General features: G+C 27.7%; 1 protein-coding gene across 1 annotated transcript; it reads right to left on the bottom strand.

Annotated features, from left to right (window-relative positions):
* Positions 1 to 328: 328 nt before the first annotated feature.
* On the bottom strand, positions 329 to 12,415 carry LOC132920726 (uncharacterized). Its single transcript, XM_060983359.1, has 5 exons — positions 12,256 to 12,415; positions 5,802 to 6,128; positions 3,934 to 4,077; positions 2,538 to 2,735; positions 329 to 2,205 (listed from the first exon to the last, which is right to left on the bottom strand). The coding sequence occupies exons 2-5, from the start codon at positions 6,123 to 6,125 to the stop codon at positions 1,672 to 1,674; spliced, it is 1,200 nt and encodes a 399-aa protein (XP_060839342.1). The 5' UTR covers positions 6,126 to 6,128; positions 12,256 to 12,415; the 3' UTR covers positions 329 to 1,671.
* Positions 12,416 to 27,009: the final 14,594 nt, after the last annotated feature.

Genomic DNA, 27,009 nt, shown 5'->3' with positions numbered 1-27,009 from the left:
AGCAGGCGTGGTAAATTATTTGAACGCTACGTGCCGAAAATTACCTTTTTTTTCGAACGGGCCATGAAATATATTATACATATTATATTTAATATTTAAAAAAAAATTATCGTAATTTTATTGTATAATTAATATTAATATTTTTATATTTTGTATTAATATAAAATATTTTAATTTTTCATGTGCCCTCAAAATCATATCGCGTCTCATGGATTTTCCATCCTTGGTATAGTGTTTACAAGTTATAAAAAAAATAAGATTTACTCCACTGTATTATACACAGAAAGGTTGGATATGCAATGTAATATTTGTACAAAAACAGTAAACATTTCTTCTTTTTTTAAATCACAAACGTTTTATTAACGTTAACATAATATTTAATAAAATTATAAAACACAATAATAATATTATAATTTATATGATTACATTTGTATTATAAAAGAAATATTGGCAGCACGAAGCAATTTCAAAGATACTGTAAATTAATTTTTTTTATATAAATAACAAAATTAAAAATATTAAGTATACCTATATATTACATACTAAAATATGCAACTAAAAAAAAAAAGAATCAAGCCAAACAGATACTTTAAGTTCACTGAAAATAACTTAAAGAACGTTTGAATCTAGATTACATAGGTACAGGTTTTCAATGACGACATATAAATTTACTGTCAAGCCTAAATGTGATATGTATCGGTACTCTAAGCATAAATTATTAAATAATACACAATTTAATATTTATGAACTACTCGTATAGTTTTAAAATAGCAATATAGCATAATAAAAATACAATGAAACAATTAAATATAAACAATTGATAAGTACACAATTATTTTTGCATAATGGCATATGCAACGCATGCAATAAAGAGTAAAAAATTTTTTTTTTTTAAATATCAATTTATGATACATAATAATATGTATTATATCATAGTTTAATGAACTCACAATCGAAAGTAGGTACCTACCTATTTAATTTCGTCAATAGTATTTGCACGTATCGTTATTTGTTTATAGTACAGAAATGGTGCAGATTTCCAAATTCGTTTTATAAATGTTGCGGAGCGCACTTTAAAAAATCAGTTGACAATATCTACTCACAGGTTAAAAAACAAGAAACATTTATAAACAGTATTGGCTTGTATCATATCGTGTTTTCCAATAAAAGTATACTGCAGCATATGTAAAGTACAGACGGCAAGTATTATTGAAATACAAAAATATAAGTATGGATCTTTCTGTGTACAGTAATTTAGCCGATTTATTATTATGTTTATGTACATGTATGATTTCGAAAGAAAATATGTCGAGTGTTTGTATTAGTTGATTATTCGCAAACTGTAGTGTGTGTGTGTAGCGTGTGCTAATAATGTAATAAATCCTATTCATTGCTCTCTCCGTCAACATATCATAATACGACAAGTCCTAATTTAAAAAATTTCGTGACGGGTTTAACCTAACAATAATATATATATATAATTATATATATATATATATATATGTACAATAGAATGTTCTCATTCTAGTGTTACTAAAAAAAAAAAAAAAAATGATAAATATTATTTTTCATAACCTATTACGTAAACGATAAACATAAGTATATACGGACACTCCTCATCGGTGATTTACGCGTATCGTCGAAGCGTCGCTCATTCTTATGTCACGTCCACTACTTCCTTCTGAAGTCGAAGTCGTTTTGCTGTTGTTGCTGTTGCTGTTGGAAGCTGGGTCGCTGTGGCTGTAACACCACCGGTCGCCTCTGCTGCAACGGTATGTTGATCTCCTCGGACGAATGGAACACTTGGTTGGGCGACGGTTGTCGGGCGAACTGTTGCTGTTGCTGTTGCTGCTGCTGTTGCTGCAGTTGTTGCTGTTGCAGTACGTGCACTGGGCGCGGAGTGGACAGAATGTGCTGTTGCGTGGGCTGGGGCTGTTGCTGCAGTTGAATACGCTGTCTGGGAGCGGGCTGCTGTCTGAACTGTTGTGGTCTCTGCGATGGCGCCTCCTCATCGTGGTCGTATTCCTCGCCTGCCTCGGAACTGCTGCCCGGGTAGTACCGGTCACCGTACCTGAGCGTCACGTTCGGTCGGGAGTTGGCTTCCTCAGTGTTCACTGGCCTGTACAGGAAATCGTTGACGAAGTGGTACTGCGTCGACTGTTTGCAAATGTTCTCGCTGCTCGGCGGCATGCAGATAAGATGTACCTGCGGATTAAATTATATAATATAATATAGGTAATAAACGCACATTTTTTTCTTCGATTATTAGAGAAAAAATCGATCGTCGCCCACTGCGTAAGCCGAGTGAAATAATATAGTTAATAATAATTAATTTTATTATTACTAAATAATAATAAAATATAATAAAGGTGTTGAAATAATCGATTAGACTCGATTACAAGGGATAGAATTACGAGTTCTACTTGTCAAATGCGTTTAAAAGAATTACGCTTATTTTAAGAAAAAGGCTAATGAAAATGGTAATAGTTAAATTGAAATTAACTTTCGGTCTTAATAGTATTTATTATTCAATTCACCTGGTGGAAAACGAAACCTTCCGGACATATCCAAGAGTGTCTAGCGCCATCTTGACAGTAATGGAACACTTCACAATCCAAACCATCGTCAGCATAATAACCGGTCTTTTTGTCACCGCAAGTGAATTTGGACTGGGGCAAAAGTTGGGTAAGACGGTCGGGTTCTTCTTTTTCTTCTTCTAATTCTTGGGCTTCTTCCTGTAATACAATATTGATTAAATGTAAGTAATTTTATTTTTGGTATCCAAATCAATCAACGTTAATAAAAACAATTAGTATTAAGATTAAAATAGTTCCGGAAATAAAATGATACATGTTTGAATATCCAACACATAAAAGAACCAATATTGCCTATACTGAACGCCGTGTCATCCCGTAAACATAGAATTAGTAATATAGTATCCTATAATATTTTATATTGTATGGGAATAGTTCCTATATATTATTATTACCAATCGCTGGCAGTAAGTGTTATAAAATTTCTTATCGCTGGATTTATTCCTTAAATAATTAATAATCTATTACAGTTATTTAAATTATTTTCAAGCAATTGTGCATAGGTAATAGGTACATTTATCACACAGCTATATATGTATAATATTATATATATCTTTTTAAATAAACAAATTTATGTTATAATAAGTTGTCATGGAATCAGCGTGTTACGTAAGCACATTTTATTTAAAAAATAATCGTTATACCCCACATTACAATAGTATGTATTCAGGTATTATATTAACTCTTCGCCGTTTCACATTATTCAACACTAACACATACAATTATTTATTGCTGAACGAATTGCATTGTAATCAATAGATAAAAAAAACACGTTGTTCAGTGATATATCATCGTAAACACGTTACAGTTGATAATATATATATATAGGTATATATTATCATTCGTGTTATTATTATTGTTTAGACTGTTGATAACGTTATAATATAATATTGTAACACAGATTTAGGCACGGTGTCCACTGGAAATACGCCGGACTCGAGTGACATAATAACAGCGTCATAAAAAGTATTATATCATTAACAATATTTTCAGGAATGTCGATTTTTATCACGGACACAATGGACGCATGGTAGTTATTCAAACATCGATTCACTTTACGCTAGACTGGTTTATATCGATACAATAATGAAGGTACCTATATATTTTTAGTAAAAACGGTATTAAAATCGGTAGGTATCACCGCGACTGCAGTTCGAATCCATCGAAACCTTCGCAGAGGAAAATAATGTAACGTGTGATAATAGACATTTTATCCCGAATATTATTACGTATTAAAAATAAAATATTATTAAAATAGTTTCCATGTAAAATATTTGCTTACTGCTCACTTGCTCACTAGTAAGCAGAACCATATGAATATAAAACGTGCGAAACTTACCGACAACGGTTGACTGGCCAGCGATTTGAACTGCGACGGCGTCGGAGGCTGTGGTCTTCTGATCGGAGTTTCAGTGGGTCTGTTAATGCGGATCGGCTGCAAGGTCTGCGGGGACGGCGACGGAGAAGCACGGAATTGATTGAACTGCAAACGTCATGTTACAAAACACACGTTGGTTAATAATACACTTACTAATTATTGCATAATATATAATTCGGACCAATCAATAATCGGAAGAATTTACGTCGTTGGTCGTACGGCGGTATATCATATTATATTGCATTAAAATTTAAAAGTAACTGCGTTTCGAAATCATGCCTGGTGCATTCAGAAACTTACGGGTCGACACGGGTCGATTGGTTAGACGCGTCGATGCCCTATATGTAATATGATGTACAAAATCTAACGAGCGCAACCTTGCGACTTACAGTTTTTCTACGTCATTCGAAAGATTAAGCTAATTATTATGTGTACTATACAAATTACGAAGTAATTAAGTTCAACGCGCTGTGCTCAAAAACAAATTTGTCGAATAATAGCGACGACACGCAAGGCCGCTGTTTTATATATACCTCGTCTAGCTGTGGCGCAGTAACTATAATTAAGCCACGGGTAATTGTGCGCGGTATAATAGCTGGTTAGATACCACGCCGCGAAGTCTGAAAAGTCTTAAAAGGTATAAATATCGGTAACATTAAAGAGTAACATATCGTTAGTGGTGTTATATAAGTTATCCAAAAGTCTACTACATTTTCCTCCTACGAAATTACACGTTTCCCTTCCTCGTCAAATCAGGTATAACGCTTATATCTTCCCCTTTTCATCGAAATCAATCTTTTTAATTTTAAATTTCATCACAGCATAATAATTATGAAAAGCAATTATTTTATTTGTGTTAGTACCTATACTGTATTATTATAATGTCTGTGAATGTAATACTGATATTTACGCTAATGGCGTCACAGTATTATACAAACCTAATTATAAAATAGTAAATATTAATAATATTATTCACAGTCACTTATTAACTTATAAATGTTTACATAATTTAATAATTGTAATATTTTAGTAAATATTGGATCGTAAGTATATTTTTACATAATATAACGAAATATATACTATTACACTATCGAATTTAAGTATGGATCGATGACGAGAGATAAAAATTGGGTTTAATATACTGTTTATAGTAATCTGGTGGCGGTCGTTATCTTGTTTGATAGTAACAGATTACGTGTTTATAGTGTCTATACCGGTTACCTCCGAGTTCTGCTTGCGGTATACCATTTATACAGGCATTATACAGAACGATTCATCAATCATGTTCACCCCCATTTTTCATTTAATAATACATTTATTCATATCACGAATTTTGTAATTTTCTAATATACTTTAAGAACATATTTTCAAATTATTGAAATGTTTTGTATTACTTAAGGAATTTCTTGTAGCGATATAAAATTCTGTTTTTTAAATGAGAACCCCTTTTTTTCATTACTCGCCCGAATTTTGATTTTAATACTTCTATAAATGTCCAGAAAAATGATTTGTAAATAAAAATTTACTATTCAAAAACGATGTTAAAGTTTGAAAAACAGTGGTTTGTATCTCCGCCGGAAACTCTTTGAGTAGTATTAAAAAAATCTCAATTACATGAAAATACGGGTTTTGAGTAAATTTAAAAGTTGCTAAAACAAGATTTTGTTTAATTGCATTATTAAAGAAGATTGAAGGGGCACGAGCATGCTCGGTAAATCGTCTTGTTTATCAACAAAAAAGTAACTACGTAGTAGTAAGTAAGCATAATAAGTATACTTATTATGATTGTAATCAGTCGTATATTAATATGACGTGTCTATATACGGTACCTGTGGCGTCGGTTGCGGTCTGAACGGCAGCGGCGTGGGAGCGAGCACGTTGCGCTGGTGTGGTTCGTCGTCGTTGCGCTGTTCCTCGTCCTCCTGTTCTTCGTCGACCTGCGGCGGTACCGAACGGAATGCCTGCGGCGGCTGGTTACCCGCGATTCCCACGAATTTGGGCAATGGGGCGCCGGGCGCGTTGAATGGCCGGCCCGCTTGGAAGAACAGCGGTAACTGTTGCTGTTGCTGACGTTCGCCGCCGGCTGCGGTCGCGCACATGGCCTGCAGCACTAACGCGAAAGCTGCCGCGCACAATACTGGAGCGGTCTTCATATTCTAAAGGAATAACAAAAAAAAAAAACTATTAATTTGAGTAAAATAAAACGTAGACGACGATAATATCAACGCATAATTATTTATTTATATATAAACGATCTCCTCGACATCCTAACCGTGGTCAGTACTCAGTATACATAACAGCCGTATCTTGTAGCAGTGGTGCAGACTTGTACGACTTAGAAATAATAATATTTTATACGAATACGAGGAGGCGATAGCGCCTAGTTCGCTTTATCCTTCCACCCGGACCAAGTTCCCCTACCCATCATATTGGTCTTGTCCTATTATACGTATATAATAATTGTAAATCATGGGTTGTCTAAGTCCGTAGTTTAAATTACGCGAATTAAATACACGTTTAATATTGTCACGTGATGCTGTGTAGGATTATGAAGTTGAAAGTTAGAATCGATCTCATATTATGTTTAACGCCTCTTCCTTCCGTGCACGCGTTTGATCCGCTATGGTGACATATTATATAATTCAGTCGAGTATATCCGTACAGCCCATGCATAGTATATTTTATTATATAATATATATTATATATTGTATAACATAATTATATATAGGACTGCAATAGCGACGTTGTAATTCAAAATCTTATAGAGTACCTACCTACCTTTAACAATTAAGTACAACTACGAATAAACAAGTGAACGAAACCCGAAAATGTGAATAGTATGATTCATAATATTATTGAAATTATATTATATTATTGTGATTCTAACTATTGTCTATTATAAAGTATATATAATATACATTTTTAATTATTTATGAATTACAAGTAATTAAGTAAAATATTAAAATACTCGGTTAACCCTTCTGGAAAAACAATCGTATTTCCATCACTGCACTTGTGTCTCGCGTATTCTACCGGCAAACATCTCGTTTGTTATTCGCATATTATAACATGTACTATACTACTATGACACGCGAATATATTACCAGCACATAACAATTATGCGGTCGAATCACGTTCTGCACAAGCATCGCGGTACATAGGTAGCTTAAAGTAAAATTATTCAACAGATTATTTGCATGATGCACATAAATCTCACCAATCTGAGGAATACGTGGTCATAGCCATCTTTGCTATATTTTATATAATACTGGACGACGACATACCAAACGTGACTTGCCGGTTGAATTTTATGCACTGCGTGTCGTGCGCTTGTATTTTTAGTAACGTTTCCCGATAAGCTTATTTTAATGTTACAGGATTATTCTGAACCCAAACATTCTACCGTGTCCCTGTATGTCCAAGTGTTTACAACAATGTAATAGTAATAACGAAAATATTTATTTTAATTTTAATATACATAGTAGGTATTTATATTTACCCTAGACGGAAGACACGGGCACCCTAAGTATTATGAGCTAATTATCCACTGAATAAGCTACGAGTATATCCTACTTTTGTTTTGAATTTAAATCAGAATATTATAATATGTATCATTAAAACAGCAATGGATATATCAATTAAATTGTACAACATGATAATATAGTAATTCAATTAAACATATGTTTTCGTATGCATTATAGTTCTTAGAGAATAGTTTTTGATTACGTTATCCTAGATTTTATTTGGGAATATAAATAATATAATATTGTATATCATTTAACTGTATAGCGGATCTTGTAGAATTAAATTATATAATTTGTTTTTCCGGTAGGTATACTTATATATTCCTAAATCTTACCATTATATACGAGCATTTACATATTTTATTATATTTACACAAAACTCGTGTTATGAAATAACGGCTACTAAACAACATGCAGTATTGACGTTACCACAAAAAACGCATAGGTACCATAAGAACATTGTATTATAAATTATAATTGTTCCGGTTTTCGTCCGGTAGTTAAATACACTTACAAATTGATAGAGAAAAATACAAACAGAATTACGGTAGTGTGGTCTATGACGAATGAAGTTAATTGATGATTTGATTTTTTTTAATTTTGCAATCTCTGAAAATCGAAGCTAACGATGCGATTACTTCTGTAACTGCTGGAGAATTCGACGACAATACTTAATCAAACGACGGATAACGTTTTCTCTAATTATATACATATATTTATGATGCCAGCGATTTAGAGATCCCACGCGTGTATCCGATGGGAAAATAATGTAGCTATATCTATGTAAGACGCCTTTATTATAATAGTGACTACATTACACGATATCTCGGATGTTTTATCTGAATGACGTTATTTTTTGGTTTATTTTTGTTAATCTTGATAACAATAACGTGCTTTCTCTGTTGCAGTGATTCGTTATACCAAAAAATCGCTCGTGTGATCTAAGCGTGTATATGCGACGATCAAGTCACACACATAATATGATCGAAAATAATTTTAAAAATATATACAATAATCAATAACCGCATGTATTTAATAGGTATATTATGAAATACCGGGTGATCCATTTACCTTAGACACTCATTATTTCAGAAAATACTGATTAAAATATTGTCATTAAAAAGGTTTTTGAATTAAAACGATAATAGATAGTATTATTATTATTTTTTTAGAAAAATATCGTTTTTAAAGACTTAAAATTATGTAAAAAAAAATGTTTTTCAAAACCTCAATAGTTTTTGAAATAATGAGAGGCTTACGTTGATTTCGACTAAAAAAATCCTTTGCCATCCAACCGTCATCCCATTAGACCAATAGTAATTATTAATGTAATGAAGTGTGATTCCGTTCTGCAGCGCGACGACGACAACAAATACGAGCCGATCTGCGGTTAAAGAGTTTCAATTTCACTCGATGAGCAATTTTTTTTCATTTTGTGGGTCATCGTTAGGGCATGAGAAAACTGTTATATAATATAATTGATATCGGCTATAGGTATATAATATATATATTATATATATGAGCAAACCCTATAGTCACGATCTATAACCATGTACTATACTAATACATTCATGATTCATGCATATACATGCAGAAGTCCCGATGATAGTATTTACGATACATCATGATCGTATATATTTCATCCGATGATGTGAAGTTTTGCAACCATCTTTGAAGACATAGGTAGATATAACTCAATCAGGCACTCACGAGCCTGTAATATGTACAGCAATCAATCAACACAAATACTGGTTAACATATATAATATAGGTACTATAGAATACCTATTACAGTGATGACATGTTTGTACATTGTACGGAAAAGAGAAAAAAATTGTAAAATTAATTGACTTTGAAAGAGAGAACGTCGGGACGAAAATCAACTGTCTTGTTTATGTTGACGACATTTTATACACGTAATGCTTAACGATGCGCGTTGTATTTTCGTTCGATTGACGAAACCGATAGTTTGAAGTGTGATTTCTTAAATATATTCTATAATATATAGATGTGAGATCTGAACAAATAGGTACATTACTTTTGTTGGCGCGACAGAAAGGAAACAATTTATTTGAAAAATCAATGGCATGTTGCAGTGAGAGTTTGTAAGAATGTGGTTTAAAATAAACAAATGATGCATACAATAATGTATATTAATTGTTATTACAATATTTATGTGGAAAAACCATTGGTTAGATTAGTCTGCTCTGTTTTCTTTTAAATTGTAAACATATATCAAGGTTGCGGTCATATGTTTGTACTACGTTATTAGAGAAAGTGTTGCATTATATATTATATTCATTAAAAAATTTAAGAAAAATTATTTAATTACATCACACATAACATAATATCATAATATCATATTAGAACATGAATTCTTGTTTTTAATCTACACCATTGAATGTGAATATATTATGTTACATAAACGAATTGAAAAAACTTGAAAACAAATAATATGCAATAAAAATCACGTTTTTAAACTCCAGTAAGTGAGATCAATTTCAGAAAAAGTTTTAAATAGATAAACACTGACTTTAACACTGATGTGTTTAAGCTATGTTAGACGTCAGAAAACAATTAATGTAGATATTATGCCTGTTTTTTGTATTCTTAAATATTCATATCGATGAACGGTTTGTTATAAAGTACAACATAGTTATAAGTTATAACTTACAAATAAAGTATTTGTATAATTGTAAATTTAAATAACTAATAAGACTAAAATATCAAGTACCTATAAAATATACGAATTAATTAAAATTTTAAATATTTATATTATGAAAATGCTTTAAGTAACTGTCAATTATACTTGTTAGTATCGTGCATTCATACTAATACCTTCTTTAGGTAAAATTATTAAAAATAACACGCCTGCATTATATATATAAAAAAAAATGTTTTCCTAAATAAAATGTATAACATTTATACCGATTAATATCAATAATTGATAAAATGTTTACCAAGTTCAACGATTAATTTCTTCTTTAACATGTTTTAAATGTTCGTAGTTTGTTTAAAAATAAAAAACCACGAAAACATGTTTATTTGATAAATCTCATTCTCGTATAATTATTGTAACTTTTAATCATTTTAAATCTTGTTTTATAACATATTATATTGTTTGCTTTCTTCATACACATATATAATTGGTATTAGGTATTTTTTTTTTAGCTATTTTTTAGAAAAATAGTGATACTTAAAATATTCATCTCAATATACAGCAGAAATTAAAATGTATGAATGTAAATACGAGTATAGTATAGATAGCTGAATTATGGTACAATGGAGACTAATCTATACTTAAAATATTTATGCAATGTAAGACTTATAAAAACTATTTAGTATAAATATAATTATTTTGAACATTTGAGCAGTTAATCATATTAGTTTTTTTTTCTTAACATTCATTTTTTTATTACACAATCTATCAATACATTTTTACAGTAAGTGTAAATGTTATAAGACAATTTAGTGGCTTTAATATAATATACACGAACGAAAAGACAAATGAAGGAACTTCGGCAAGGAATTTTTGAACTATGTTTTTCTCTTTAAATTCATATTTGATAGGTACTACAAGAATGTATAGTAGGTATTCCGGTAGATAGTTATCTGTAGAACTTATAAAACGGTAATTTTGTACAGACATATAACGATATAACACATACTTTTACATAATTTTAAAATAAATAATATTATTGAAAAAAATAAAACATACTTATATTTTCTTACATTTTTTTTTATTCCTTATCGATCAATAATTAATATTTTTATATTATTTATTATTATTTGTATCAATAAGTTCATATTTCCTATACATTTTTTTAGTAAAAATTGGGATAATTTAGTAACGATTTAATTTTTAAATTGTATAAACAAATACTATGTATTCGCGATTGGTTTAGAATATTCCTATAGTTAGTTTGACTAAGTAAGACATTAGACATACGTAAGTATGATGCTAAGTACTTATAACCAATGTAATTATGAATTATTTTAATGGATTTGATATAGTTAACTCCAATTTATTGGAGAACATTTTAATTCGATTCTAAACCAGCGAAAAAAACATATAATATGTATATAGATTATTGTTTTTTCAAATTGTCAAATACATAAACAATAGAATTTATAATAAATATATTTAACAAAAAAAAATATTTAAAATAATTTTAAAACATTAAAAAATAAAAATTTAAAATAAGGATATAGTGAAGTGAGTTGAACATTCAAATTTTTTCACACGTAATACCAGATAAGACCAATTAAAAACCCTAAACAAAAGTTGATTCTTAAAACTAAATTACTTACGTGCCTATAATATAGTAAATTATTATTTAAATTGTCTAATAATGTTAAAAATATGTAATACATTTTCTTTTATAAAGAACTAAAATTTTAATTTATATTCAAAACAATAATACAATAGATTTATCATATATGAATTCATTTAAATCGTTTGCTGATAAAATGTTTTGGAATTTTTAAAAAAATGCTATGTAACTTGCACCGTATTTTTGGCGGACACGCGTCTAAAATATCTTAGTAGTATAATAGGTACCTATTACAGTAGTTGAGCGTTGAGCCGTTTGAGCGTGATTCGGACACTGACCACAATATAAGACGTATATCGCATTAAATAATGTGCAGTACTTAAAATATTATTTTATTCCTAAGCGTATAATATACGACTGCGAAGTACGAACACGTTAAGTGTAAATACATTGTAAGGAAAATATAGTATAGATGCAGGTACTCACGTTACGATTTCGGTCCGTGTTCTCGTGTTGCAGACAGGAAGACGACGGACTGTGGACTGACTGACAAGAGCGATCCGGTTGAGCACGTTGGCAGACCGTTTCTGTCAAAATAATACGTCTTGCGCTCGTGTGGTTCCTTACTATAACCACCGTTTTACTTTCATCTGGACACCATTCTCTTTTTTTAGCCTCCCACTATATATTATAATATATATTCGGCCGCGGCGATTATTTAATAACGATTATATTATCGGTAGAGGTATTTTTCATTATAATAATATTATTTATTATTATCGTATACCTATGCCATTGCACTATACTGTATTACTATTTACATTGGTGCACAATGGTGGTGGAAATATCAAACATTAGTGTTAATATAATTTATTAATATGTGCTACGTAAACTATATCTTATATTATAATATTAAAATAATAAAAAATAATTATTTATTATTATAACGAAAATTAATGAAAGGTTTTACAACGGTATAGTATATAGTTCGTATGTGAATATTATACTGTGAACCGCCAGCGGCTTCTAGTATTGTCACATATTATAATATAATATGTAATATGTTGTGCTCGGGCCTAATGTATTGGATTGGCTAACCACCTTAATGAGAGTATTTTGAAAACGAAACCGTTGTTTGGAAAAACAATCTATTCTATTTCATTATTAAAATATTATTTTATGCAATGCTTTATTTATTTTTAAGTTCCAAACAATCGGCCTATATTTAATATCGATCATTAAATAATACATTATGGTACTAATTATACTTCTATTATTATATCGAATAAATAATAATAACAATAATATCATGAACGTCCTTGACCTAGGCGTGCAGTTCTACAATTGTCAATATTTTTTTTTTATAGTATTGAACTTCAATATTGTAATATCAACCTAAAATAATGATTATTTTTATTATTATCATTATCATTATTAATTTTTGATTCAGGTGTTGATTCTACAATTTAATTTAAATCTTACAACAATGTAAAAGTTTTCTTTGATATAATTTCTGACTGTTGAGTTGCGTCATCAATATTCTAAAAATCAAATTAATATGTCGTTTCAATATGAATGTATAAACGCATACGCCGGTTTGTGGTTAACATAATGTTATAGAGTTGTTATTAACTGATAAAAATATATATGGCTTAAAAAACATGCAATCATGTAACTAAATATCCACGTTGACATCCCATATTAAATTATAGAGGCAGGTATATAGGATAATAATTAATAAATAATTATAATATATGATATACGTATATCTATCAAATTAAAAAAATTGTCTTTGTATTAAAACTAATTTTAATCTTCGTGGCATAAAGTATTTACCACTATATTATACTATACGATTATAAAAGAAAAAACTTAAGCACTAAAGCATGTCCATTACAAATTTATAAAGTATAATATGCAATATGCATTCATAACATAAAATTATAAAATAGACAATTTAAAAAAAGATTGACAAGTGGATATCGTTCTGCTGTATATTAGGTGTCGATTGGGATACATTTATGGGTTTGTTAAATTTGAATTCAATTATCTATCGACTTTCATTGTATACAATAAATAATTTTGAGCGGAGGCAGTCTATCAACCTATATCACTTATAAATAATATCGTAAAATAAATCAAAAATGTCATTGTGTATAGCAAAATTCATAATAATGTAATGTACTTACGTAAAAGTTTTAAATTCGTACGAATAATGTTTTTAAATTAAAACAAAGTAATTAACATCGTTATTTAAATAAATAATTTCGTTTACATTTTAACTTATGTCTATAAAAAATAATTATTGTTTTAAACATTTGTTAGATTTTATGGTTTCAGAATGAACTACTTGAAAAAAATCTTGTATACAGTTTTCAAAACTGAGATACAAAAAAAAGTCTGAATTTTCAACTACAAAAAAAGTTTTACATTTTTGGCGATTTAATCAAAATTCTAACTTCAAATGTATACAAAATAAAATTATGCCTATGTATTTTTAATATTTTTATACAGGTATAAGAAAAATTTATGTGGGATATTTTATTATATTTTTAAGAATTTTCAACCAGTGAATAATTTTTTGTCAACATTTATAAAAAAAACTAAAAAAAAAAAAAATTTATCATGCCTATAAATAGCTCAAAAAGAGCTAAAAAATTGTGAACATTTTATCGAAAATTTTAATGGATATTACAATATAAACATTTGGTGAAAATTTCAAGTATTTCTACTGTTATTTTTTTTAAATACAACAAAATATCTAAAAAATATTTAAAGAGAAACAGTTATTTTATGGATAAATATCAAATATCATAAATATTTGAATTTTAAATGCTCATAAAAAATTAATTTCCGGTTGAATTTATTTTTTATATAGTTTGTAAAACTTATAAAAAACCTTGCATTAAATTTTCGTATTATCAGGAGTTTATTATTGTAGGTTATACTGTATATATTATTCAATTATTTTTTTAAATTTAAAGTTGTTCAGTAGACTTCAGTTAGGTATCTAATTATAATTTTTTCCGTATTTAATGTTAATTGTTCTATAAAACATAATATTTTAATACGTAGTAACATACTTATTAGTTTATTACTTATTAATTATAGGTATTTATAATTATCTTCAATCCAGATTTTGAATAATTTTTAAAAGAAACCTCAATAATACAAAAATATATTTTTATATTTTAAACCGAAGGATTTAGGATTATAATGATTGTATTGTATTTTATTATAACTACATAAAAGTAGTGAAAATAATAGTAAAAGTGTTCGAACGTTTATGTACCACCTTCATGCTTGTGAAAATATGTTTTTGTTAATTTCACAGGCTATTCTTGTTGATTTTATTACTTTAAATCTGCGAGTACCTAAAATTCAACAACATAATATAAAACTATTAAAACTACTGTGTATAAAAACTTTCAAAAAATGTAATATTTATTTTTTATTAAAAATTGAATTTGAATCTCATTGATTATTATTTATTATTTATTTCGTATTCTCTATATTATTAATTTTAAATAAATTACTATTTTTGTATTATAAATTTAGATCATTTCCTTGAAATGTATAAACTATTTTTAATTATTGTCTTCCAGCAGTCTATTATATACGAATCAAATAATTACAATATGTTGTTTGATTTACTTATTTAATTTAAATATTATTACCTAGTTAATAGTAAACTAATAACATATTGGCCTCCAGCTAAATTTCTCTGATAGATATAAATATACATATTAAATATATATCTTATACAGTCATTCTAAAACATTTTAATTAAAATGAGTTATCGTTAATACTGTTGTATATATTTAGAACATATTTGTGTACCTAAATTTATAGTTTATAAACTACCTATTTTATATCTATTAAATATTTTTCAAGCTGAAATAATTAATTTCACCAGTTTTAAGACTTTTATATGGCCAACTAAGTGCTTATTTTTTTAAATTACTCACGCTTTATAGGTAATACAAAAATTATAAATTATGAATTCAGTATTCATGACCAATTGAACTACGAGTGAATGTGGTATGTACGATATAAATTCACCATAGTCTTGGTCTCTTCGAACTAGTATGACATTCTTCATTATTTACTAGATAATAATTAAGCAAAATTCAAAAATTATTTACAATAAATTTGACGTTTAGGTATATTCTACAGTAACATCGTAACAGCACTATATAACATAAATAATATAAATTTAACACAAAGTTGTATAAAATATTACAAAATTGTACATATTTTTACTTAGGTGTGTTAAGTATAATAAGTAATAGTTAAATGTTACTGATTAACCTAACTTAACCTTATCTTTCATAGACGTAATATTATTATGAAACGTATAATTCAATTGGATACTGTTTATTTGAATTATTATACTAGAGTATACATTTTATAATAAATAAATTTTAGTTGGAATTTTTATTATTTGTTTTGAATTTTTTTTTTAAATAAATTGGTATATTATTTTATACTATTTGGTATATGCTATTTTTATTTATTTATTTACTATCATTATTTTTTAACAATGTTAAACTTTTACTTTAACGCCAATAATTGATAAAAATTTTGTTCAAATTATGTTAGGTAATAGCAATTGTTAATATCATTTATTATATAAAACTAAAATTATTTTACACACGGATAAAAAAATATAATAAATTATAGCTTATAAGTTTATAACAGTAACTTTGACATTCTCGACTTGCATAATTATTTATTTAATATTAATGTGGATTCGGAAATTCAGTATTTTATTTTAAGGTAGTTGGTATACCGGTATGCGGTATACTATACACTTAACTACATAATCATTGCAGGTTAGAGATGTGGAATATACCAATTAACAATTTTTAGTAAATTTTTCTATAAGATTTAAGTTTTTCGGCTTCTAATTTGTTAAGTAATTTCATTATTTGATTTAATATTTTAAACCATACGGTTTAATACTATATGCAGCTAGGTACATTGTAATTGATAATAATTCTAAATAGATAAATTCAATAGAAATTACAATTTAAAACACATTAATAAATTACTCTATTAAAATAAATATTTTGTAAATTTGATGTTTTATTTTTATTTATATGATATTAACTATTTCTGTTGATAATTCTTTTAATTGTATGCATATATATATATATATATATATAGAGAGAGAGAGAGAGAGAAAATGGAAATAATAACTATGCAATTTTGTCGGTAAAAATTTAAATAAATAATGGAAAAATTGACAGTAAAATTTATATTTTTACTCAATAATTATTCTCAATTAATATACTCTCTTTAATATATATATATACCTAGGTAATAAAATTTAAAATCCAAAAAGTTATATTATAATGTATTATATATATTATTTGAGGTACAATGAAAGATACAGGAACTGATAAATAAATGTTCGAGGTGGTTGCTTTATAATTTATTCTTTACTTTGTTTTTAATTTAATTTAGTTTTTTTTCCATTGAACATACTTATCGAACAAATATGTAAACATTAATTGTATTTATATAAAGACGACCTCGTTGATCTTTAAATTATATATTATATTGCTTTGAGAACTTGGTTCTTTTACAACCGTAGTACTGTACAAATAAATATATCATTGTTATCTGAAATCTATTAGACACTGGGAACATTTCTAAAGAATTGCTATGTTTTAAATAAAATTATATATATTTATTGTATAAATAGTAAAATAATACGCACTCATACATTCCTACTCAATGATATGATACTTGACATAGTTCCCGAAAGAAACATAATAACGCTTCATGAATATTTTTTTTTAAATTAGTCTTAAATTCTATTAAAACACAATTATGCATTCACTTTTTAAAAAGATGATATCCTTTTTATTAAAATCATAATTAAAATAATTTCGACATTTGTATAAATAATTCATCTGGAGTCGCTCTAAAAATAATTTTTCCGGCATAACGTCAGAGAGATAAATTACCTATGTGGCTTTATTTACTATTTATTGGAATGGTAATTAATTATGATGTGTATAATGTTACATATTACACTTTTAAACCGTCTGCTTCTACTTTAATTTCATAAAAAATATGTAACATTATATGATTTAAATCATTAAACTGTCAGTTAAGTAACAAGACGCGAGTTCTTAGAATGAATATACCTGTCTGTAAATATACAGATCAGGTTCGCAAACCTCGTAATTACCGGAAGTATCGGAACTAGTATATACGAGGCGGCGATCGAATTGTACTTATGAATTCCTCGAGACGTGCCCATACGTTTCAATCTTTTTTTCTCCTTCTTTCTCTTAAATCTTAACAAGAACAGAAGTATACACTGACAGTTACTAAAAAAAAAAGAAGTGGGTATATCGGAACGGTTGCGGCTCCGTATATGACATACTATGTTAGGTATTATATTATTATATACATATAGTACATATACGCACACAAGCAGTTTTCAAATCGCCTCCATTCGCCCATCATATTATATCTACTCGCCAACGGAAAATGACGTATACTTATTAATGAATCGAGTTATACAATTTGTTTTCTTCTCTCCCGCCAGAATCTTTCTCCAAAAGGAATTCGGCCATATGCCGTCTACAATGATCAAACGGTTTTTTATTTCTATACCCTTCGTCATAACGCGCTCCAAATACACACACACACATACAGCAGCCGATTGTTACGTTTGTCAGTGGCACATTTTCGTTCATACTTAGTATTACGACACTCCTATAGTATCGGCTAATATGGTATGCTAGACGTTATTTATTATATTCGGTTCATTGTTCCATTGTTGCTGCCAGGCAACCTTATCAGCCACCGTCCGAGTATACATGGTGACTTACAATATGTATATATGTTGCACTGTGTGGGTTAGGTATTTCCCGTGCGATTTTTGCGCTGAGACATCCTTCAGCACAGGTGGTGTATGCAATAATACTCTCTTAGTCTCTTATGGTTATTACTGGGGAACGGATTTTATTGTAATAAAAATATCAATATATGTACATATATATGAATCAATTTTTCTTAAAATATGGAAAAAAAATCCAAAATATGTATAAATATTGAAAATTACAACAAAATAAATATTAAATAAAAGTAATACAAATGATGTAGGTATATAAAATTATGAATATTATTCCGGACTAAAGCAATGAGAAACAACATATTGTTGTAGGTTTGCAAATAAAAAATTACGACGGTTTGGTCGGAGAATACTTTTGTATTGGCTAAAAGAGCGTTTCACATCAACAGATGTGATAAGTGCATAATTCTTATTCGCTATACAGAAGGATTGTACTCAATTTCCAGAGATCCTTGTTGAATTTTTCCTATTAAAATATCTCTGTCAAAATTACATATCTTGTTGTTTTAGATGAAGCATATGATGTTAAACGTCAATCAATGAAAAAATGACTAAAACATGTATAAAATATATACTTATTTACCAAATATGTAAAATAAATTTGGGTTTATTTCAATTAGAATGATATAAGCTGTACACATTTTTTGTCAGATTTAAAATATTTCATTCCAATAAAAATATGTATTTACAATAAAATCCGTTCCCTAGTTATGACGTTTTTGATCTTGTACAATACAAAATCCGTCACTATTGGTCATTCTTAACTTGAAATAGAGATTAGTGTCACTCAAAATAATATAACTAGCACAATATTATTCATAATATTTATAATACGTTATACACACGTCATATAAATATAATAAGTATGACTATGTCCTGGTATCCACTAAAGAGTAAAGACTCTTTAGTTACTATAGGAGACCATTAAAGAAATAAAGGTCAAAATTCAGAAGAAATAATTTCAGAACATTAATGGCCTTGGTTTATCACTTTTAGATCATTGGTTTAATGCCCTAAAAATAAGACTTAAATGTTTCAATACTCAAAATAATCAGTCCCAAAATCCATACCCTAGATATATTTTTAAATTTTCTTTAAATTTTAAATTGTAATTATTGTACTTACTATAGTTATATTCCAGGTCTGTACACATGCTTTGGTTATAATAAATTACTTATCACTGCACGTCTGCGTCATCTTACTTTCAGTATTTTTAATCGGATTGGTATGCCTATGTATAAACAATAAATATAATCAATTGACATTTTTACTTGTCTAAGTATTATTGTACTACAGTCCATATAAGATACATATTTTATATAAATTGCTATTCTCTGTACGAACATAAAGTATATTTATATGAGTTGATGATCGATTACACTTTATAGGTGGCTGCTGATTGAAAAACAATATTATAGATTATTTTAGGCAGTCAATCGAGTATACCGATTTATAAGTATCATAAGATAGTTTTAGTGCAAATAACGCTCACTTAAAACTATCATCATTTATTGTGTATATAAAAATAACTAGTTTATTTACACAACAACCATATAAAACGTAGAGGTATAGTATGTACAAATGTGCAAGCTCTAATATATATTATAACTTTGAAAGCGTCATAATTCTTTGTTGAGGTTACTTATATATTTGCTATGAACTATAAATTTATTTTATAAAAGAATGAGAGTAAATTGATAAACAAAATGCCATGTAACCCTACAAAATTATTAAGGTAGCCATACTTAGTAGTTATGATTTCTATTTCTTAATAGAGAGTTCTATATATTACGTCATTATACATATAATATCATATCGTAAAATAATATCATATTATACTTGTTTAATATACATATGAACTGTATCGCACATATCTACCACAAACTCGCTTAAATATGAAATTACATTTGAAGTTATACAACAATTAATCAACGTAGAAAAATGATGCAGTGGAGATAGATATAATATTATAAAACTCAATAATAATTTTTAACTTTCATAAACTTTGAAGTAAATTAATAAACTTCAATTTACTCAATAAAATATAACTTTCTACATACTATATATATTTATACTAGTTGGCTTAAAATAATGTATGGTATAATTTTTCTATTATAGTTCTATAATAGCCCTATAATAGTTGATAAACTTTCGGTTTTATTTAATATAATTATGAAATATAAATAATGATTCAAATATCTTTAAAAATATATATATCGATATGTATCAGTATCAATGTATACATCATAATGAATATAGTTGATTTGGTAAAATATAATATATTATGTAATCAAAATTACTTTTCTAATCTCTAATGTAACAATATTTCTTTTCTTTATAATAATATTAAGAAAAAATAACGGTTTTATGTTCATTAATACAATTTATCAAGCTTAAAACAATTATATTATACACATAATCTCTTCATTATATGACGGTGATTTTTATGTAAGCAAATAAAATCAATAAATATTCTATATTTACATATCTCGATCATAAAATTTAAGTGTATAAATTATTTTTTGATATAAAATTCGATAAGATTCGTATGTGTACAACTAAATTTACCCAAGTTTATAATTTAATTTATTATATAATATTGCAATTCACTATTACGAGAGTTTTGCATTATTATTTTAATAATAGGTAGATTACATATTCAAATTTTTGTGACAACATTTCCAAACAATTATTAGATATTATTATGCTTTGTATAAGCATACTTGTGTATCAATAAAATATGTGGTCGTTGGTCGTGTAAAAATATTTTTTATTGATGTTTGAAACGTTTCAATTAGTTTTCTAAAATAATTTAATCTCTAACAACCAACCAATTTAATTTCGTGTGCATACACGATATGTGTACAATAAAACATTTAACGAGTAAACAATTCACATATTATACAAACGTGTTAATCTGGTTAAATGCATTATTTAACCGTGCCTAGCCTCAAGTCTCCGCAATGTAACAGTGTACCACACCCAGTCCAAGTATTGGCCACAGTGAATGCTTTCTCTACGAGTCCGGAGTTCCAGCAATGTGCATTATTATCGTTTAATTCTGGTTCACATCACACTGACCCAGTCAAGGCTAAACTGTAACCTTTTCCTCCGCAATAGGTCAAATTTTTCACACTTATTTTTTTTTTCCTAATCGACGGTGTCCATGTTCGAAACGACACCTAAAATTGCACTGCTCACGAACTGTACATGAGAATTGTACTCAGCAATTATAGTAATATTGTCTACAAGATATCGCAAGAGCAAATCTACACAATACAGGGTCTTTCATTAAAAAACACTCATTAATTCAAAATCTATAAACATTTTTGAAAATATTTTTTTATAAATAATTTCCAGTCGAATTATAGCAATATTTTTATTGTTATAATTTTTTTTTGAAACAACATACATTTTCAATGTAAATTCGAACGAGTAGTTTATGAATTATAAATAATTTAAGTTTTGTAGAGCGGAGTGGTGTTGTGCGGGGATACCTACCCCGCAAAATGTTGATTAATTATATTCTGCTTACCAAAACTTCAAATACTTATAACTCATAAACTATTCGTTCGAATTTCGACTTTCATTAATCCAAATAATCCGAAAAATATTCTACTTCAAAATATGAAATTAAAAATTTAAGTTGTCATTCAAAAAGTAAAACAATCAAAAACAATTATAACGATAAACAATATTAAAAAATATAATTAAAAAAAAAAATGTTTAGTTTTGATTGGAAATTAAGTAAAAAATTGTTTTTAAAAATGTTAATAGATTTTTAAATAAAAAGTGTTGTTCGATAAAAAAAAACCACCCTGTATATTATATATTTACATAATGTAATTATTAATATATATAGTTATACCTATCTACTTTTATGTAAGCACGATACGATAGATGATAAATATGTTTATAAACACTTACAAGTATAGCTTATAGGTATATAATTTAGCTGTTCAACACACAATATTGTGATTTATGAGAAAATACATGTTACTAAAGTAAATAAAAGCGAAAAAAGAGATAGATATAAGATTTATTTCAATTCAATTTTATTTTTTTTATCTATTTAATTACTATTGTAAGATAAAAAAAATTCAGTAGTGCGCAAATGATAATAAAAATGCAAATGTGAGCACCGGTGAGTATTAAGAAACAATAGCAATAAGAGCGATGTGGTAGGTATAAATACGAAATTCAACATTAAATGCGAAACTATACGAATACATTTGTACGCGTACAATAATAATATGTTACATATTATTATGACTATACCTAATATGAGTAATAAACATTATCGTAATAACAATCAAAAAAAGAAAGTAATAGGCTAATAATAATTTTACTAAATAATACTTTCAACATTAAATCGAATTTAAATGTTAATTTTTTTTTATCCAATTTAATAAATGTGATATTTTTATTTTTTTTTAATGAAAACATGTGATCATGTTTTACAATTAAAACAATGTCCATAAAGTCTTCTTTTAAATCTAATTCATCATTAGTTATTAGTCATTACTATATTATTAGGTGCTCACTAATGATATTATTAATGTAAATTTAAAAACTCCAAAAAGTCATGTATTAAATAATAAATTTAATTAAATATATGAAATAAAATATTCTAATTTGCGTGCTTATTTAATAACTTTAAAACTAATTATGTCTTTAAACATTTTTGTAAACAAATAAAAATTAAAATCATGTTTTTGAACATATATATGTAATGTAATTTGTAACCAGACGTTACAGACAAATTTTTAGCTTAATAAATAAGTCATAATGACATTTATTGTATGTAATAGGAAACAGAGAAAATTTGTCACTAAAATAACGATCCCGCGTCTCCATTATAAATTTTAAAACAACAATATTAGATACCTATAGGCTATAATAGCCATACCTACCTCAATGGTTATAGCAGTTTTAACTACATATTATTATAATATAGGAGGTAAGTGTACATAATACGTGTATGAACGACTTAACAAAATGCATAATGACTACGTCCACTTGTCCCGGTTTTAGGTTAAAATAAATGCCCCATGGCCGGACTCGAGTGTAGTATATTGCATAATTACACTATATATCGGTTACATAGAAAACGAAACGCTGCACCGCACTGGATTGCGCAACTCGGAAACTGTACTGTTTTTATCGGTCGTCGGTCGTTTCCGTATCGGCCATTTTTCGATCGATGTAGATCTATCGATAGTTAATTTTCTTAAAACAATCGCGGTATCACTCGCGTATTACCTAACGACGAGGCGATTACGGTTCGTGAAAGTCAATCTGTATATTGATTTTAAGTATATTAAAATGGAGACCCGAAAAAACAATACGCTCGTATGGAAAAGTACACATATATACATACATACACACGTACAACCTATATAATATAGCTATTACGTGTTGCTAATTTTTAACATATTATCAGATGTATTATTAAAAGTATTGTTCACGCAGCACTTTATTGGATTTAGAAATAACAACTGCGTTTAAGTACTATAAAGACAACAATACAATGACTAGTTTATACCCATAATACAGAATCCTACAGTCTTGTAATTCTATTAAAACGTCCCACTATATCATGTTACAATCATAAGAATTATTATGTATAGAAAAATACATACACATGTGCATATTGCAATTTTTGCTATCATTTTGATTTAAACAATGATATTAAACCGTTCAACTCGTTGAGGTTACAGGTTATAATGTAAAGTTAACATACAAATTGAATACATTTAAATGGACTAGTTTTCTTTTGTTTCTAATATCAATAATAAATGCAATATGCATCACTATGGAACATAATTTAACCACACTACAAGGGAGTGTGACATTCGCACAAGTTATAACCTTAAACATACTAGGTACATTTTATTTTAAATTGTTTGAGAAATGATAAGATAATTTATCCGCTCGAAGGTATATGCTTATACTTAATATTAATCATTTGTACATGTGTTGTTTCGTAATATAATTTTTGGTAGTTTTACACGAGAGAAGTGAGAGTCAAGTCACGACCGCGACCACTGTAAACGAGATTCGTCAGAGATAATAAATAATATAAGGACTAGGGTCACAAGAAAGGTACACTTTGTCGGGGTTGTGTATACAATAACAATAGAAGACGTCTCTAGCGGTAAACTAATGAAGATAAATGGCTTTTTATATGTGGCACTAATCAATGAGATTGACTTCGCGGGATGCATATCACATAATATATTACATCGCTGTACGTCGTTCACGGGATGAATCCGGAGAAATTTACAGATGCGCACATCAATATCACGCAAGTACTTCCAACTAGATCCAAGTCATTGGCACTCTAGTAGTGCATTTAAAACGGAAATAATTTCTTCGAGTGTTTGGATTTATACAGTGAAAGCCATTTTGAGCAAACACAACGGAGAAAGTATAATACACTTCGAATATGAAATAACCTTGATGGAAAAAGCCTGTCTCCCAGACGATATACATACATTTAATTGGACTATAACTTTTTACCAGTGTAATTATATTTAGTAACAATTATCATAAAAACGTTGACGTCTCATTAACTAACGCTTTTCATTTCGAAACCGTCTTAATGGCTACCGCCGGTCGGTTTTGCGTATCATAATATTATTATATTATATTTATTACTCTACCTACTAATTTCCACTCATCTACATGCATATTATCTTAACTATTTACTTACCTGTATAATGTTCACTAGCTGCGTTGATTCACATGTTGAATGAGTATAATTAATATTTCGATATGATCGTGGCGTAATTTTCTTTTTTTTTTTACAACAATATATTATAATATTATGAATTATGATATTTATAAAAAGAAATCTGACAAAATTTATGTTAGCTCCAAGCTGACTCGCGTAATTGTTGTAATTTCATATTGATATATTTTCATATAATACAAGTTGCAATTATATACGTGTAATAGGCATATGCAGACATGTAGTATATAACAGCTTATAGATATATCATACCTAATATTATATTATATAGAATAAATATATATTAAATAAACATTAGATTTAATACATGTCATGTGATATAATTAATTTAATTTAATAATATAATACATTATAAGGTAGTCGTGAATGCACTTTATGATATCATTCATAACATGACTATAAATAAAAAAAACTGTTAGATAGGTACATCTTACATTTAAATGTTTAAGCATCAACACAGTGTTTTGGTTAGAAAGAAAATGGTAATATATTTAAAATACGCAATTAAACGAGGATTATAAACCGTAAATGGAAGTTAGTTAATCATTTTTATTTTTTTTAAACTAAAATTATAATCTCAGCATAATACATCAATATAGTCAATGAGTAAAATTTAAATTTATGTTTTGGTTTAAAAATTTTTTTAATGATGTGGTAGGGATTATTGAGTGACTGACTTGGACGTTGGTATATTATATACACATAATAACAGAATATACTCTCAGAAACAAACAAGTTTATAAATCACATTTAGTCGTAAACAATATTATAGTACATAATAAACTGAAAAATTACTGTCGGTATCAATGTGTTATTCTAAGAAAAACTTGTTGTAACGTTCTATAAACATACAATAATAGAACGAGTATATTATATTATTATATAATACCTATAATTTTATTATTTTGCTAAATGTATTGTGATTTATTAATATTAATAGAACCGAAAAAACTATAATATTTTATAAATCTAACCCTAATAAAAAATATATAATTTAATTATGAAGTAGCGAAAATTCGTATCCGCGGCATTTATCATTTAGAACTGTCCCGTTTTACGTTTTATGTTTTTAATGGACATTTACAGTCATACAGACCAACAAAGTTCGAAAATGTAATTATATAAAAAGAACGTGTTACTTTATAAATATTTATTGTCATAATATTTTTCGTATAAAAATTGAATTTAAATTTATGACACTAAAAACGAGCATAGCGCACAAGCATTTTAGAGTAATATTATTTGCAACATTTAAACTATTAGTTATACTTGTTGATAATTTAAAATGTTAATAATATAAATAAGCTAACATCTTTCATCTATCGTCGGTCTTCGATGCATTTGATTGTGGAATCGATGAATTGGTATTTTTTTCTCTATTTTCAGCTCAACTATTTAAGGGATTTTTGAGAAGCATTACACTAAGGTATTCGATTATAATCAAATAAATATTACATTCACTATTATAATTTATAGCATAATAAAATATTGTCTTAAAATCAAAATCATGATTATTATTAAATTACATCGTATATAGTACTTATTTTTATTTTTATGAGATTTCTATTTTATCCAGATGAATTAAATACAGATTTGCAGAAAATGATAAAAA

The sequence above is a fragment of the Rhopalosiphum padi genome, chromosome 2 (genome assembly GCF_020882245.1).
Source record: "Rhopalosiphum padi isolate XX-2018 chromosome 2, ASM2088224v1, whole genome shotgun sequence".
In the NCBI taxonomy this organism is placed as follows: Eukaryota; Metazoa; Arthropoda; class Insecta; order Hemiptera; family Aphididae; genus Rhopalosiphum; species Rhopalosiphum padi.
Note: the sequence above shows the minus strand (reverse complement) of the source record. Positions and strands in the feature narration are given on the sequence as shown.